The sequence below is a fragment of the Microtus oregoni genome, unplaced genomic scaffold (assembly GCF_018167655.1).
Source record: "Microtus oregoni isolate MIOR12 unplaced genomic scaffold, Mior012 000014F_ref0000157, whole genome shotgun sequence".
In the NCBI taxonomy this organism is placed as follows: Eukaryota; Metazoa; Chordata; class Mammalia; order Rodentia; family Cricetidae; genus Microtus; species Microtus oregoni.
In genome coordinates, this window is record NW_024543073.1 from 3,036,982 (window position 1) to 3,054,466 (window position 17,485).

Genomic DNA, 17,485 nt, shown 5'->3' on the forward strand with positions numbered 1-17,485 from the left:
ATTCTTTTTTCTGTTGTTCCCCCATTAACAAGCAGCCAGGGTTTTTTTTTTTTTTTTTTCTGCCACTTATTCTTCTTGTCTCAGCTCTCTTAAAATAGCTCCAGACTTCTCATCATTTAGTGCAGTTGTGAGCTGAAAGGGAACTCAAATGAATTTACCTTAGAAGTTTGGTAGTACTTTAGTGGCATTTAAGCCCTTCAATAACGTGGTTGGGGGCCGGGTTTAGTAATCCTGGAACCTTGAGAGGCTGAGTTTAGGGGGTCGTGAGTTCAAGGATAGTCAGGGCTACCTAGTAGACTGTGGTCTCCAACACAGAAGCAGGGACTGTACTCCGAACCTACTAGGACTTGAATGAATGGAATTCTTGAGGCCCCTTGGGGCTGCTCCTGCATGAGATGTGGGCAAGGGAGTCCCCCCTGGGCCCAGGTTCATAGGCTGCCAGCTATCATCTGCACTGTCATTCAGTTCCTAAAGCTTCGCCTTACAAGCTTTGAAGATTGGGTGCTCTTTACTTCCTGTGGGGGTTGAGGAGAAGAAAAGCATGCAGCCTACAAGAGGGGGTAGCACAGAACAGGTGCCCTTGATGCCCTGTGTGACTATGACCATCCCTGCTCTGTTAGCCCGTAGGGGCCTTTGTTTTGGTATGTAAATACTGGAGCAGAGGGAAAGTGTACCAAGTGGGTGGATGCCCAAAGGGAGGAAGGAAAGGGGTGGGAAAGGTTGCAGGAGTGGAGGAGGCTGCTAGGGTGTGGGGATCTTAGGGAGGATAAGGAAGTAGGTCACCTTCACGAAATTAGCATTCTCTTTCAACTTTGGTAGCACAAGGGAATGGAAATAAACTGGCCACCCGTCCAGACTGCTGTCCCTGTGCCCCTTCCTGCTTTGCCTCTCACACCAAGGCCTCTCTTTTCCGAGAAAGTCCATAGGAAGATCAAAAAATCGACTTTATGTTTTTGGCACATTCATGATTTCAAAATCAAATGACTTTTTTTTTTTTAACCACCCCTCCCTTTCTTTCTTTGAAGGGAAAAAAAACCATAGCCTTTGGATCCCTGTTGCTTAGTGACTGGGCCTTTTGTGTAAGTGGATTTAGAAGGACAAAACCGACTGAGAAGACTTTTGGATGAGGGTGGGAAGGCAGAGAGAGAACTGGGGTCGGGGCATAAAGAGGGAGCCCTGTATCAGCCCCAGCAACTCGTCAGACAGAGTCGGGGCAACTCCTGAGGCAGGATAGAGCCCATGAAGCTGGGTTTTTCCTGTTTCTTTTGTGGGTCAGTTGGTGCCAGGAAAGTTGGCTGTCCCTGTGGAGCGGGCACAGCCACTTGTTGACTTAGTTCAGCTGGCGGCCGTGGTTGTCACTGTGGGCTAGGACCCGCACTGCAGAGCGCACAAGGTCTCTCTGCAAAGGCAGTAACGTGGAAATGCTTGGTAAGCGCTAGCTTCTTACTGAGAAATAATTTAATGACATGGTACATCAGTAGCGCGGTGCTCAGTCAAGTGGTGCTGACTTCCTTGATCGTTATTCATTTATAAAATTTGGATCTAATGTAATGATATTAATGAACTTTGTTAATAATTAAATCCTTTCATTTTGTATTCATTTCAAACATGAATAACATGCTCCTGATAAAGGCGTGCATGCAAATTACAAGCAGAGAGTTGGTTCTCTCTGGCTTTGCTCTTTTCCACCAGAGCGGCTTGTAAGACTTTACAGCCTGCTTACCCTGGTACACACACACCACACACACACACACTCACAAACACACACACAAAGGTAGGGAGGGAGTGGGGCAGAAGTGAATTGGGCCTTGGGTGTCTGTGGAGCTGATTTTGGAGTTGGAAGCAGACACAAAGTTTCTTCCAGGGGTGGGTCGATGGGGGTAGGTTTGAGAATGAACCTTGCTGAAATTTGCCGTTATAGAGTCGGCATTGGAGTTCAGGAGATTAAAAAAACATTGGTTTAGTTCCTCTTAACTCTCCAAAAGTGGAAGGAGTCCTTTTGGTTTTTCAAACTATTTGGTCTATGTAGCCTAGGCTGGTCTGGAATTCACGAATGTGCTCATGTGTCCTTGAGCTCACGGCAGGCTTCCTGCTTCTGCTTCCAAGTTCACGCATGCCAACTTGAGACTCCTAAGATGTGAATCTTACCTGTGGATGCCCGCAAAGCTGTTGGCAGCCTCCTGCAGACACCTGCCTCATCTTAGAGTGGAAAGGGCCAGGCCGGCCCACAGGTGGGAATGGTGGCTTCTTTGAAACAAATAGCCCTGGGACATTTTGGACAAGTGACAACCTCTTCCTTCTTGGAAGATTTTAGAATTATACCATGAACTCTCTCAAGCTTCTGTTTCAGATAATAGGGGAACCTGGCACCAGCTGTGCCCTGCTTTCCTGGGCCTGAGCCACAGTTCATCTTCCTCAGAGTCTGTCAGGCCTGGAGTGATGGGGTGAAGTCGGTCTGTGGAAGCCCGGGCCTCAGGGCTCCTGCCGCTCCTTTAGAAATACAGTTTTATTTAGCCAAGTGAACTTTTGGTCCTATTGAGGGCTCCATATAATTTGCCAAACTAATTTAATAAGTCAACCAAGCACCCACCAGAACCGTCCCTCTCAATATGTAAGCTTTTCAGTATGTCATGCCATACGCTACCACAGAGCTCACAGGAAGGAACCATTAGGTAGAATGTGCTAAGGGCTCTGGGACAGCCTGTGCTACTTCTGCCTTTGGGGGATGTTGCCTAAGTGTCCGCCTCCCTTCAGGCCCCTTCCTGTGCTTGGAGTACAGGTCAGGAGCTGGTTTCCTGTGGGTGACTCAAGAGACTGCGCTGCTTTGCATCACCTCCCTGTAAGAGGCAAGCGCTCTGAGTCGGGCGTGTTCCCCATACTTCTGAAGAACGCACCACACTCCGTTGTAGACCCCTTTAAAATGAGCACTTTGCTTGCTCGTGTCTGTCTGCTAGCCCAGTAGAGCCCCCTTAGAAGCTGTAACTGGCAGTCACTTAGCCATTTTATTTATCAGCACGAATTCACTGAATGGAAGCAGTGCCTTTCCTTAGGAAATTTCATGCAGGTTTGGAATGTGCTTTGAGCCGTAGCCCCACCCTCATGTCTCCTTCATCCCCCCTGATCCCCTTTCTCTCCTCCCCAATAGTCCCCTTCTGCTGTCCTGTCTTCTAAAGAAAATCTAGGTTGAGAGAAATGTGGTACTGTCTGAGTGTTATAGCTCATGTAGCGTGACATTTTTCTGCAGCTGACACCATTCTGCAGTTCTCCTGTGTGTACCTGTCGGTGTGTGTGTGCATGTGTGTGCAGTGTGTCCCTCCGTTAGATCTCTCACTGAATCTGGAGCCAGATTGCTCTACCAACAAGCCCAGAGTTGGCCCCAGAGACCCTCCTGCTTCTGCCTCTCTGGGCCAGCAGTGTCTGGGGCATGTTACAAGAGTACTCCCCTATATAGCTTTTAGTGGGGACCAGGAATTGGGATCAGTTTTGCATGCTTACATGGCAAGCACCTCCCTGATTTGAGCCATCTCTGCAGCCGCAATTTATACTTCTTTATGACAGAGTAATACTCCATTTTGTACACCTGCGGCATTGGCTTCAGGCTGATTCCAGAGTTTGGCTGTTGTGATTAGCACTGTCGTAATTATGGGATGAAGGTGTCTATTGCATGCTGACTTAGATTCCTTTGGTCTACACCCAGAAATGCTGTAGGTGAATCATGGTAGTTCTTTTTTAATTTTTTGAGGACCCTGCACACTGATTTCCCACAGTGGCTGTGTTAATCTATGTTCCCACCTGCACTGTGTAAACTGCTTCCAAACAGCAAGTGCTCTCAGCGTTCACTTTTCTCTTGCTTTGCTTTTGTTTGAAGTTGATGGCACGCATTCTGACCATGGCCAGATGGAGTCTCACTGTAGTTGGATTATGTAGTTAGTTATGTTTTCCTGATGACTAAGAATTATCTCATGTGTATCTTGACTACTAGTACTTCTTTCAGGCCCGTATTTTTGTCTGACCTGTACGTTTCTTTCTTTCACTTAGGAACTGTCACCCTGATCATGGGCATCATGGGACTCTTTTATTTAGTAGTGCTCTCTTGACCTTAGACCTCACCACGTAATTTCTTGCCCCATTCTTTCATCTCCCTGTTTGGTTCTGAAAGCAACATGGTGATAATGTGTTTGCGGGGGGCCAGGTCCCTGCTAAATGAACCTTTGCCTGTCTCCCCATTGATTCTCTGATGGAAATGTGTGTTCCCTTTGTTGTTCTGTTCTGGGCAGTGTTTTTAGCTTCTATTTCCTGTCCTCCAGGGTTGGAGAAAATGCTGCAGTGTGGCTGTCATGCTCCACTTGGGCACTGCAGCTGGCTGCATTGTGTGCACCTCTGCAGTTGTCCCTGAAGCCCTACAAAGCACGTTGAAAATGTCTGTAGAACAAGCAAGCCTGCATTGATCTGACTCCGGCCCTGTTTCCCTCTCCAGCTCCTCATTCTCACAAGCTAGGTTTGCCTGGAAATTTTGTAAACACTGCTTTTTGTTTGATCTTCAGCGTGTTAAACACGAAACGTGCGAAGTGTCAGGAGCTGCACAGATAATTTCCGGCTCCAGAGCTGTCAGCTGTGGGAATGAGCGATTTGTAACAGCCCAAGTTCTAGCCTGGGTCACACTGCGTACTTACCGCTGAGGTTGTTAGAGTATTGCCTTCTGGGAAAATGTGGTTTTTATTTGCTCTGCTGAGAACTCAGACACTGAGCTCAGAGAGTGGAGGTGGGGCAGAGTGAAGCTTTTGGACCCTCAGAAGTGTGGCGTGGCTTGTTTAAATCTGTCAGTGTTCTGTTCACTCTCAGTCTGAGATAGAAAATTAGCTTTTGTAATAATTAATCTTGTTCCTGGGGTGGGAAACATACCAGCTCTCTGTCTGTTAGAGGTTGTTAAAAAGAAAAAAAATTAATGGCCTTCTTGTGCTAAGAAGAAAAATTTAGTTTTTATGAAAAAGAAACTTTTATATTGTATCAGATATGGAAGGCCCCTGAAGTTAGGATTCTGAACTTGGTAGGCTGCTGTCCTACCCAGAGGCTGTGTGGTTCTCTTTCATTTAGTTTTTTAATTTATCGCTATTGGTTTGTTTTATTTCTCTAGGAGAAAGTGAGTTCGCTATATTTCATTTAAAAGAGGTCATTTCACAAGATTCGCTCCACACCATGAGTGACGGGGTGCAGGCTGAGACAGGGTCTTCCTGTGTAGCCCAAGTGGCCTGGAATCTATAATTCTGCTTCAGCCGCCAAGGGGTGACCCCCCTGACTGCACAGCGGGCTCACTGGTCTTTTTGTTTGCACAGTCACAGCATGCCTTTAATACCTTCATGTACTGTTTGTGTGCTCTTACCTTGGGAAAGGATTGAGCCTTACACAGGAGACAGTTTTCATAGACACACCTCCTGGTCATCTACCTTGTTGCCGTCTTGACATGCTAGACCAGCAAACTTGACTCCTGTTAAGTGGGCCACACTGAAAGTCCGAGTAGAATTGGCTCTTGGCATTCGTCTTCCAAATGCTCTGTCTGCTTCTCTTTAATTTACAATAGTGACTTTTTTTTTTATTTGCCAGAATGTTCCTGTTTACCTTTTAGATAAACCCATACAATTCTAAAGCAGCTATGTGTTAATATTTTGGATTGGAGTTAGCAATTTATAACGGACACTACTCTTTCATTTCCCGGCCACCCAGACCCAAATAACTACACAAAAACTATATTAATTACAACACTGTTTGGCAAACAGCTCAGGCATATTCCTAGCTCGCTCTTCCATCTTAAATTAACCCATTTCTTTTCTTGCTTTCTTTTTTTTTTTTTTTTTTTTTGTTTTTCGAGACAGGGTTTCTCTATGGCTTTGGAGCCTGTCCTGGAACTAGTTCTGTAGACCAGGCTGGTCTCAAACTCACAGAGATCCGCCTGTCTCTGCCTCCCGAGTGAAATTAACCCATTTCTATTAATCTGTGTATCCACCACGAGGCTGTGGCTTACTGGTAGATTCTGGCATCTTTCTCCTGGAGTCTGCCTGACTCCACCTTCTTTCTCCCTGCATTCACTTTAGTTTTCCCATTTACCTATAATCTGCCCTGCCATAAGCCAAAGCAGCTTCTTTATTAACCAATGGTAATAAAACATATTCATAACATACAGAGGGAAATCCCACAATATCTCCTCTTTTCTGTCTAAATAAAAAGGAAGGTTTTAACCTTAATATAAAATTACATATAACAAAACAAGTATCAAGCAAGAATTACAGTTACAATATTTCTTTGTGAGTCTAAAACTTCATATCTAATTTATTTTTTATCATAACTAAGGAAAACTATAACTATCTGTCTTTAACTTCCTAAAAAGACCCCAGAAAGATATATTACCTAAATAAACAAGAAGTACATTGTAACCAACTTCCAAAGCTCTAGAATTTACAGAGACATCTCACTGCCTAGACTGTCAGCCATAGTTCTGTACCTTGGGGCATCCATCTTCAGCCTACAGGCCCATAGCATCTGGCAGACTTTTCCATGAAGCAGGAAATTTGAAAGGCAGTTCTGCTTATATTGTTAGTTTGTCAGTCACTTTTTTCTGTGTCCTGCAGAATGTCTGGCAGACTCTTGCATGAAGCAAGGACCCTTAAGGACTGTCTTATCTCCTTTAGACAAGTTCAGTGGTCATTTTTCTGTGGGTCTTACATGTCCAGTTTATACAGCTGACCATCAAGCAGTCCAGGCAAAAGCAGTTTCTTGCCCAAATGGCTAGCCTTGTCACATTGAAGGTAAGTTCCATAGTGAGTTTCTTCAGTGCCCATGAACCTCTGTGAAGTAGTTGGCGCTGCCAGAAGCAGACATGTCTCACTGTTGAGAAAAGTTCTTAAAACATTTTAAATGCCATATTCTGTAGGTCTTTGAAGGGTTGAAGATTATCTATCTAGCTGAAATATATCTCTATATCTAGAAAACCTAACTAACATATTTAAAAATTTGATTATTATAGATGACTATTAATCTGTATTTCTTAACTACACATTTTATTTTTAGATGAACTGCACAAACACGGTGCCTTAAACAAAAGAGCAGAAATACATATACAAAGTGTAATAAAATTGACCTTAACTTTGTATCAATAGTCCAAGATCCATATCAATGCAGAGTATTCATCTCTATATCATATCTCCCTTTACTTTTTAGAATTACATAGCATTTTATTTTGCACTGCTGTAGCAATCTCATTCTAGGCCAAGGGAGAAGAAGAAAGGATAAAACCACCACAGCGAGTAAACGACTAAAGCTTCTCTCCTTTACCAGGATTTTCTGTCTGGTAGATTTATTTCCATCACATCCCCTCAGAACAGACAGTAAGCTTACCATAGTTAAAAGATTATAGATAGGTTGCCACTGAAAGAAAAATTTCACACAGTCACTGTCCATCAAGGCTGACAAACTGTTTGTCCTGCATGAAATATATCCTTAGAAATCGAGTGAGTGGAAGGGAACATGATGTGTCTAAGGGAAGTTAAAGGGCAAGGCATGCCCTATCGGTGGGCTCACTCTTGGAGTCGCTTAGTGTTGGGATTTCCACTTCCTCCCTTCCCACCCATCCCAACCGTGTTTGTACCCAACAGCACTCATTAAGGCAAACAAATCTTTCTGTGAAGCAGTCTCAAGAAATTGTGGACAAATAGCAAGCTTTTGGCATTAAAACAGGTTAGCACACACACAGCCTTTAGTAATACACATAAGCTTATTCTTCTTGGACTAGTGACAAGAAAACATGAACATGCTCATTAGCGATGTCAAAAAGTTTGCAAGTCAGTGTCCAAGCAATGCTTCTGTAGCTTCAAGCGCTGAATAGTGCAGGGTTTATGCAAATGCATTAGACTTCAAGCTTGGCAAATCACACCCAAGCAGGTTATTAAACTATACATACATACAAAAATACAGAATTCAAAGAGTCCTTCTGTCTTTATATTCTTGAAAATTGACAGACCTTCTGAGGACAGTCCTATCGTATTAAACATTAGGTAACCACAGGTGTGGAAACCTAATTACACAAAATGATTAAAATACTCTCAGTGGCTTTGTAGTGTTCAATACAATTCAGCTCGTAGTTAAGGACACAAGACAACATTTAACAAAAATAATCATATCAATTGACCTAGAAATCAAATGCAAATAGGTATAAATACAGTCTCCAAAATCTGTCTTTTATAATGAACATTAACCATTTATTCAAAGTTATACAAGAATCTTAAGGATTAAAGTCCCTGTGACATAAAACCATTTCAGATAGTTCCATGTCTTAGCTGGGCGCGAGGAAAGAGGGGAACAGAATGTGTGGCTCCATCGGGCAGCTAGCCGGTAATAATGACTGAACAGCAGCCCCCCCCACCACCACCTGCTCTCCCCCTCGGTTGCCCGTGTTCGTTTCATTGGTAACAGCATGCTGAGGGCCAATATTAATGCCATTTGCCTCATTATTAATGTCAAAGACCCCTTCTTGAATTTTTTCATAAATTTCTCTTACCGTGTTAATAAATGCCTCCTCCACATTGGAAGAAGTTTCCCTGAAGATAAGTCCATGTTCTAGTGCAAGAGCTTCACCTTTTTCTTCTTTCTCGTCTCTCCTTGAGTCTAAGTCACTTTTATTTGCAATAAGCATGATAACCATATTGGAATTGGAATGCTGACGGGCGTCTTCTAACCAGGTTGTCAAGTGGTTGAACGTCTCTCCTTGTGATATCTTACACTAGTAAAATCCCCGCTGCACCTCTGTGATATGACCTGTGATAGAGCGAAAGGTCCTGCCCTGCTGTGCCCCAGATCTGGAGTTTTGTCTGTGTCCTGTCAAGTATTATCATTCAAGCACCAAACTCAACACCAATTGTGAGCTCATGCACTGGCTGAAACCTTGTATGTAAACTGTAGCAAGAAACACGATTTACCAACACCTGTGTTGCCAATGATGGTGTAGATGAAGAGCTAGTGTACGCCATGGCCGCGGCCGCTCCGTGCCAGGCTCATAGCTCCTCCTCCCACTGTGCACCTCCTCCATGCTACTCTACCACGAACCCAGGCCTCACCCCCGTCAAAGCCAGCAAAAATTCTTTCAAAAAAGCTTTCAAAAATTTTACTTCTCCACAAATATATTTTTGTCTCTATGGTCCCTTGGAATACATGTCTATATATGTTAATTTTTTTCCATTTTGAATGTTTTAGATTTCCACAGTGAAAAATTTTCCAACAGTAATCTCTGAAGTCTCTGGGAAGAAGATGGGGCCCCACAGTGTTTCCACCTGGTTCATATGATACCATTATGCTGATAGCACCACTCTAAGATTGGTTTTGGGCTACAAAGTGCTCAAGATATTTCCAACTTGGTTAGCTGAGATGGTGTGCCTTTTACATTCTGGCCAGAATTTCAAATAAGAACTTCAAAAAAACCCTACCGACTACTGAGAGACTATCTGCAATTTTACCAGACAGTAATCTGGAAATTTAGCCATTATTTTAGTTTTTAGAGGATGCCATAGAAATAACATCTCCCCCATGACAGCTGGAAGTAATTCTAAAAAACAATGTCCCCTCTCCCAACAACGTTTGTCCTCAGGGTTAGGGACAATTATCATCTGTTAGGGATTGGTTATAAGTTATATAGATTGGGGTGGAAATGAAGTAGACTCACGGATCTCTTTTGGGGACAAAAACGGGAATGGATGGGATGGGATAATAGGTAAATTAATATATCAACTTGTGAATTATTACTTATAGACAATTTGTATTGGTATAGATTCTTGTATATTAATACAAATTCAAATTGTATTTGTTATATTGAATATGCTCCTATTTCTGTTTAAAATATTTGTACACCTAGGCAAAGTTATTCTGTCATATTTTATGCATGAATGCTTCTACCTCTGCTTAAGATATTTTGTATATTGATGCAAATTTAGGATATATTATCATATTGCACTATACATTTCTACCTCTGATCAAGATACTTATATATATTGCTTACATTTTGTGGTAATTGTCCTCATTTGCTGCACATTGTTTAAAGATTGCTTAATTTTAGAATGTGAAGACTTAGTCTTTAAGCTATATAGGTATTAAGAGTCTGTGAGTTCGAGGCCAGTCCGGTCTACAAGAGGTAGTTTCAGGACAGGCTCCAAAGCTACAAAGAAATCCTGTCTTGAAAAATAAACAAACAAAACAACAATAACTCAACAAAAAAGAATTTCAGGTCAATAGTCACCCATGTTTGTCATATGTATAGTTAGACTAGTGAGGTTCTCTAGATACACAGAGATTGCATTCCACATAGGTAATATTCAAACACGTCAAAGAACTGTAGAATATGGCATTTAAATAACTCAGGCATTTAAATAACTTAGGTCTTTGATGGAGTTGAAGGCTAGATAGTCATAGCTACTTTCCTCTCATGACTTAGCTAAGACATTTTTAATATAAGACTTAAACGCCTCGGGACTATGAAATAATCTGTGCTCTTTGCTAATTACCTTAGACTGGACATTTAGCTATGTCTCTCACTTGATGTTGTTCATGCTCGTTGTAATTCTAATTTTTACGTATGACTTTGCCTCTTCTTTTCCCTGTTCTTATTGTAGATAGTTTTGTATTAGGCTTAGAACCTTCTTATTTAGACAAAAGAGGGAGGTATTATGGGAACTCCCTCAGCCAAGAGCCTTTTAGATACCAGCCCATTTTGGGTATTATGGGAGGTACCATGAGCACAGACAAAAAGCATGAGCAGCCCCTTTTCTGCTTGGTCCAGCTTCCAGCTCACACAGAGGACCACAGGTCACTACCCTTACTGTGAGTTTTGTCCCCAAATAAATAAACCTTTGTTACACTCCATTCCGGGCTGTTGTGGAACTCTTTAATACGCCTACAACAATTTATGCCATCTTCCAAGTAGCATCTAAGTAGATAGAGAAAAAAGAAGACAAGAAAAAACAAAAACAGGGAACTCCCTCCTTAGTCGGAGTTTGTTTTTAGACTTTCAAATACTACAGTGTGTGCTTTTTCAGTATTTAAGATAAGAACGTCATGTATCTTTAAGTACAAAAGGTTTTACAGTTTCAATTAGTTAATTGAATTAGATCAGTAAAAGGAAAAATTTCAAATGTAAACAAATAGTTTCATTCAGAATGCCTTTTAAATTACATGGTTTACAAAAGCCAGGGGACTGGCGGAGGGCTGGTTCTTTGTGTAAGAGTGCTTGCTGAGTAAACATGAGATGCTGAGTTTGGGCCTCAGCATCCACATCACAGAGCTGGTGTGGCTTCACCTGATGATAATCCCGGTAGTCTGAGAGAGGAGAGGAGGGTCACTGGGCTTGCCAGCCTCGAGCCCAGCTCCAAGTTCTGTGAGATAATCAAGTTAGGGTAAAGTGGAACGTGATAGACCAGGGCGCCCCCACATCTATCCTCCTGGAGTCTGCACAAGTGTGCATTTGCCATGTGTACACCACACTCACATACACACTTCGTATTCTTTCTCTCCCCCATCCCCACCCCGACAGCTACAATGAGGAAAGTGAGAAAGGAGACAACGTCTGTGGCCAGGACGGAAGCACTGACTGACCTGTAGGCAGGACAGCCTGCCCTAAGGCCGCTCTTCTTGCCTGTCCAGGCACCTGTTCCTTTGCTGTGTAGTTGTGGTGTTTGTTTTGAAATCAATTACACATTCCGATCCCTCCTCAGCCTCTCACAGGGCTGTCTGGTGACTGTAAGCTCACATGACGAGCAACTCTAACGTCTGCGTTCTTCAAGTAAGAATAGTATCTGCTGTAAGTTGTGGCAAGGTTAGAGACTGTGTGCGTGGTACCTAGATATATCAGGACTATTGTTTTTTTCCAGTGACCGTTTACTGTCCGTCTATTTCTAATCTAGCCCTTTCCTGTACCCCCACTACCTTTAGTAGAGCACATGGCCTCTAGCTGGCCCTTGCGGCATTTTCTGTCATGACATGATTCATACTACCTGTGGCAGACACATCCAACTCCCATGCAGAATTCTACCCTTCATGGTATTGCTTCCCTGTGTCTGGCTGGTACATCTGTCCTGAGTGTGCTTCACATGGCTTCCTGGTGAGCTCAAGAGGGTGGGGCCAGAGTTCACTGTTTGATTCTGCCTGCTCCATTCACCAAGCCAGCTTGTTAAGCTTGCTAAGCTCTCCATCAGTATTCCTTAGTGAATTAGAGCCCTTACGTGGGCTGCAAATATAACAACCCCTTTACCACGTAGAAGAGTCACACGTGGGAGAGAACTCGGTCTTGACGTTTTCCTTGGCCCCTTGTACATACACGCTTGGAAGCCTCTAAGTTCCTTAGACTTCAGCTGAGGGGACACTCGTGTCCTCCTGGGCCATGCCTCAGTCTTTCACCGCTGAAGAGGCAGAAGAATATTACAGTGAGACAGCAACTACAGTCCCCTGCCTCCGCACCTGAGCAGCATGGGCTGTACAGACTGGAAGTGGCTCAGTGTGGAGCTTCTCCTGTTCATTTGAACCGTGGACTGTGGCTTCCAGAGATACCTTGGATTGAAATTGAATGAAGAAAACAAATAACCAAAACATCTCTCTCTCTCTCTTTCTTCTCTCTCTGTCATTTTAAAACATGGGTTTTATATCTTTGATTATTTCTTGAAATATTATTTTCTAGAGTGTTGCCTCTCAATGTTCCTGGTCTTTTGTTTCTTTATGTAAATAGAAAACCTTACAAAAATAACAAACACACTATATTACAGAAGGCATGAGAGTGGGTGCAAATCTTTTTAATATAAAGCAGGCAGGGCCAGGCAATGTTTAATCCCAGCACTCGGGCAGAGGCAGAGCTATTTCTGTGAGATCACACTCCCCCTACCCCAGTCTACAGAGGGAGTTCTGAGCCAGGTAGGAGTTTATGGTGAGACCACCCTGTCTCAAAAAACCAAACAAAAGTAATATAGAGCTGGCTAATATTAATGCTACCGGGCTAGGAAAAACATTGAAGGTCTGATACTTCCCTTAGCTTGGCAGGGGTAGTCTTGAAACCATGTGGTTGCCCCTTGGCCTTGCAGGACATCCTTTTCTTGGTGGCAGGGCGGAATGATGCCCATGACAGGGCAAAATGATTCAGGCATGGATGTCTGCCCCTGCTGCTCTGTGACTCTGCCCATGCCAATGAAAGATCTTATTTAGAATGAATACATGAAAAATGTGTGGGAAAGGACATTCCCCCACAGACATGCATTTCTCTGCATACAATTTGCTGTTGGCGGTTTTTCATTTCCCATTTTTGTCTAGTGCTGAAGCAGGGTGGGAGGACACAGCGGCACTCAGTGGGAGAGCACTTGCCTGGTTGGTATATGTGGGGTCTTGGGTGTTATTCCACAGGTATTATTAAGAGAGCATTTTTGAAAAGCACACTGTTTCATCTTTGTTTAACACCAGTTTGCACTGTTGATGTGCAGATTTGAAGGAGTTAGGAAGCAGGGAGGGCCTACTAGGGTAAGAGCGAGCTCCCTAAGTGAAAGGCTGCCTTTCTCCAGGTGTCCCACTCACAGACTGCTAGCTCCCGTCCCTGGCTTCTGTGTTCGGTCATCTCGCCTTTTAGGGTGTGTTAGCAACAGGGGTGCATTCTAGATGCCTAGAGCATCTCCATTCTTACACCGCTAAAATGTGTCCAGGCCATGCGAGCATTGACATCTCTCAACCCTCAGGACCAATGAACGCCTTTATTCCTACTGTGTGGCATGTGGTTCTCGGGGAGAGAACATTCTGTGTGGCTCCTGCCAGAATGACTGATCCCATGGCTCCCACCTACAGCACCCTGGAGAACTTTCTAGATAAAAGGCTGTGGTACTTTTGAAGACCTTCTGAAGCAGTCATCAGAGTAAACATAAAACCCATCGCCCCTGACGTCCGGAGAAGACGCATTCTAATCCTTGGGGATGCTGGTGTCCCGTGTAGGGTCTCCCACAAGCAGGTGCTGTCAGGCCAGGCATGCATGCATCTATGCATCATGGGCTTAGATACCCTGACAGCCTCACTGTACGCTGGCGGCACTACCCAGCCCCTCTCCCACTGTGGCTTGATTTCCAGAACCAACTTGACTTGGTCCTGACATGCTTCAGGGACTGGTTCTGACTTTACACAACAACTTTTTTAATTGAGATTTTCTCAGGAAAGGGGATTTCATCCTTTCTGGGGTATTGTTCAGCAGATAATTCTCTCAATATGCATGAGTATAACAGTCTTATCCATTGTAAACATGAATACTGCAGGTTTGGGGTTTATCTTTGAAAGGACAATTTCTCACACCGTTTTGTTGGATTTGGCATCTCAAATACTCCAGGGGCTTGATCAGTATGGAAGACATTGGTTGAATAAGTGGAGGTGGAGTCGTGGTATAGCTTTCAGAAATCAGACTATTTTTTAAGTTGGTAGTTAGAGTTACCATTTTGAATTCGAAGGTCATTGAAGTAATTTAGACAAGTACCAACAGTACCTAAGTCCCTGAGTGATACTTAGCTCTGCCATTGGGCTGGGCATATACCTATTTTAATTATTGCTCTCTTTGACCGCAGGAGCTCTTACCAAAGTAAAGGAGAGTAGGCGACACGTGGAAGAAGGGAAGATGGAGGTCCAGAAAGCTGACGGCATTCAAGACCGCTGTAACACTATTTCTTTCGCCACGTTGGCCGAGATCCATCACTTCCATCAAATTCGAGTGAGAGACTTTAAATCACAGATGCAGCATTTTTTACAACAACAAATAATATTTTTCCAAAAAGTGACCCAGAAGTTGGAAGAAGCTCTTCACAAATACGACAGCGTCTAATGGCTGGACATGGGGCTGTGCACTTGTTTTCAGTCCAAGGATAGTTCCTACAGCCGAGTAAAAACTGCTTTCAAAGAGCTATTGCCAACTATAGGTGGTGGTCCAAGGATGGTTTTGTGTTCACCTGAAACCCGGCTGGATATCTAATTATGTAGGAAAGAAACAGTTAATATGGTTATGTAGCAGAAACAGTACCACACTTTGTAACTAAATTATACTATGTATGCCTACACTACCATTGTAACTTTTGGATAATGATTATACTATTTGCCTTATTGCTTTTTGAAGTATGGGTATATTAGTGTATACTTTGTAGACCTCAGAACCCATGAAGAGTCTCAAAGAAGCTGGCTGGATAAAAGCCTGCTTGTGGATGCCTTTTTATTCTCATAGATCGAGATGACCTTCATTCAACCTATTCTCTGTTTACAAACTCCAACTAGAGCAGCTACGCGACTTTGTGCCTTTAGACTGGTTGTTTTCATTTCTGTCCCACCCCTGTCCACGCCCCCACTTTTCTGATGGGAAGAGTGAAAGGCGGGTGCATTGGTGACAAACTGATGAACCTCATGTTTCTTGGGGCGGGTGGGAGAATCAGTGGCCATCAGTGCCCAGACAGTTAAGATGCTGGCGGTTACAGAGGAGTGAGATGCGATGTTGTCTTTGAATGGGGAAAAGGCCGTCGGAGGATGGCCTCGTGACTCAAGGGTCCTGCAGACCGGGCGTAAGGACTTCAGCAAATGCGCTTAGTGCGTGGAGGAGGAGGAGTCCAACCAGTGGGGGGACAGTATAGAAAGAGCAAGTGAGAGACAGCATACTCGCTCTTAGTTCTTGGGAGGCTTCCTTCTGTCTTCTTCTGTTCTTAGCTTGAAATTTTCTTTCAATGTTCAGCTTTTTGTTCTGTTTCTAAACGGATCTACACTGTTAACTGAATGAGACGCCACTGTGATTCACTCGTTTACTTAATCAGAAAATTTCAGGGATGTCTGTAAATTTCAGTGTTCTACACAGTGAGAACTGTTGGTTGACTTAAGGAGGGACCAGAAACAATTTCTACTATTCCAGTACTGAAGAAAAAACAATACTGATTTATACTGTGTTTTTAAAAACTGAATATTGATAAATCCCCCCCAGAACATTTAACCTTAAAAATTATTTTGAGTATAGTCTTTTATTATTATAAGGGAACTACAAATGACTTATAAATACCAAAAAAAGCAAAAACAACAACAAAAGGTTTCAAAAGCAGCTTCTTTTAAAAAGCACAAATCTCCATGTTCTTTGTGGTTGTTGAGTTAAGTGATGTGGTTCTTGAGTTTGCAGATGTCAAAGCTGTCACTGAAGGTTGAAGTGCCTGCATCTGCTGTCCTGTGAACTACACTTCCGCCACCCCAGAAACCCTGGTACTGAAATGGTGACATGGGAGGCCAGAGGCCAGTTTCAAAGGGGGTGAGCCAGAGTTACATGAAAGGGTCAGCTCGCAGAAAGGCCCAAAAGGAAAGGCTCCTGGGATAGTTACTCAACAGCGCATTTACGCTCCTCAAAGTAGTCATATGGGTTGGATTTTTAAGAAGAGATTATGATAATTTTGATCTCTGGTCAAATTCTTATACTTCAGAACTTAGAGCCAGACTTGGCATCATGTTGCGTTGTCTTTACTACAGACACGTGGGACTGTCGCCAGAAGCTGTGCTCCCTTAAAAAGCGACTTCCTAGTGTTGATTGCAAAGTCCAGTTAGATAAGGAAAGCCCATATATATTTAAAAATTAATTTTATTGCAGAAATTTGGAGGTTATAATGATAGCGTTTAATTTAAGTCTGCGTTGGTATTGAACAAGCAAGCTCTGCTTTCCAGTTGTTTTGAAAGTCACATTTATTTGCCTTTTTGTTTTGACGGTGGTTTGATTTTTTTTTTTTTTGAGTAAAATTACTAAACTTGTGCAATAATAACAAGGAAATTACCTGAGGTATCTTGTATGATTGTGCTTTAGCCAGGGTGGACATAACTTAAATTATAAAAACTAAAGATTAAAATACAAAGAAATATAACTTCATGCTGCCGCCTTCTAAGAGAACCTTTGTCCTTCCTAACCACATAGCTTAATGCCACTGATTCACGGGACTTTCAGTGAATTCTGTGGGTTAAAGCAGCAGAGTTCCTAGCGTCCATTATGTCCAAGATCCTTATTCTCTTAACGTTCTTGGTCCTATTGAAACATTTCAGTATCTAAAAATACTGCGATGTTTATACCCAAGAGAAAAGCCATTGTGTGTATGCTGGTCACCATGACCAGTGTGGTACCATTTTTTTTTTTGTCGTTGTTTTGTTTTGTTGTTTTTGTTTTTTAAATAAACTATCATGCCCTTCGAGCCATCATTTGTCTTTATTTCTAGAATTTGAAATTCTGACACGCAGTTGTGCCTAACGCAAGGGTGTCCACCCCTGAGCCTGGTTTTGCTGTTTTAATCAGAAGCAGTGGGTTGTTTATGGGCTGTAGCCATGGTGCAGTGAGACCGGCTGTATCTGAAGGCACAGTTCAAACCCAGAATGGGCAAGCACATTTGAAAGTGAAACACAAATCAAATCACATTGACTAGAACAGTGTAGTGGTTAGGAT

At 43.0% G+C, this 17,485-nt stretch overlaps 1 protein-coding gene and 1 pseudogene across 1 annotated transcript in view; one reads left to right on the top strand and one right to left on the bottom strand.

Moving 5' to 3' along the window:
- Snx18 (sorting nexin 18) overlaps positions 1-17,237 on the top strand; it is a 31,806-nt gene extending 14,569 nt beyond the window's left edge. The window contains exon 2 of the mRNA XM_041663451.1: positions 14,613-17,237. Coding sequence (XP_041519385.1) covers positions 14,613-14,866 — 254 coding nt within the window. The 3' untranslated portion in view covers positions 14,867-17,237. The remainder of the gene's footprint in view (positions 1-14,612) is intronic.
- Positions 8,324-9,527, bottom strand: LOC121455762 (annotated as a pseudogene).
- Positions 17,238-17,485: the final 248 nt, after the last annotated feature.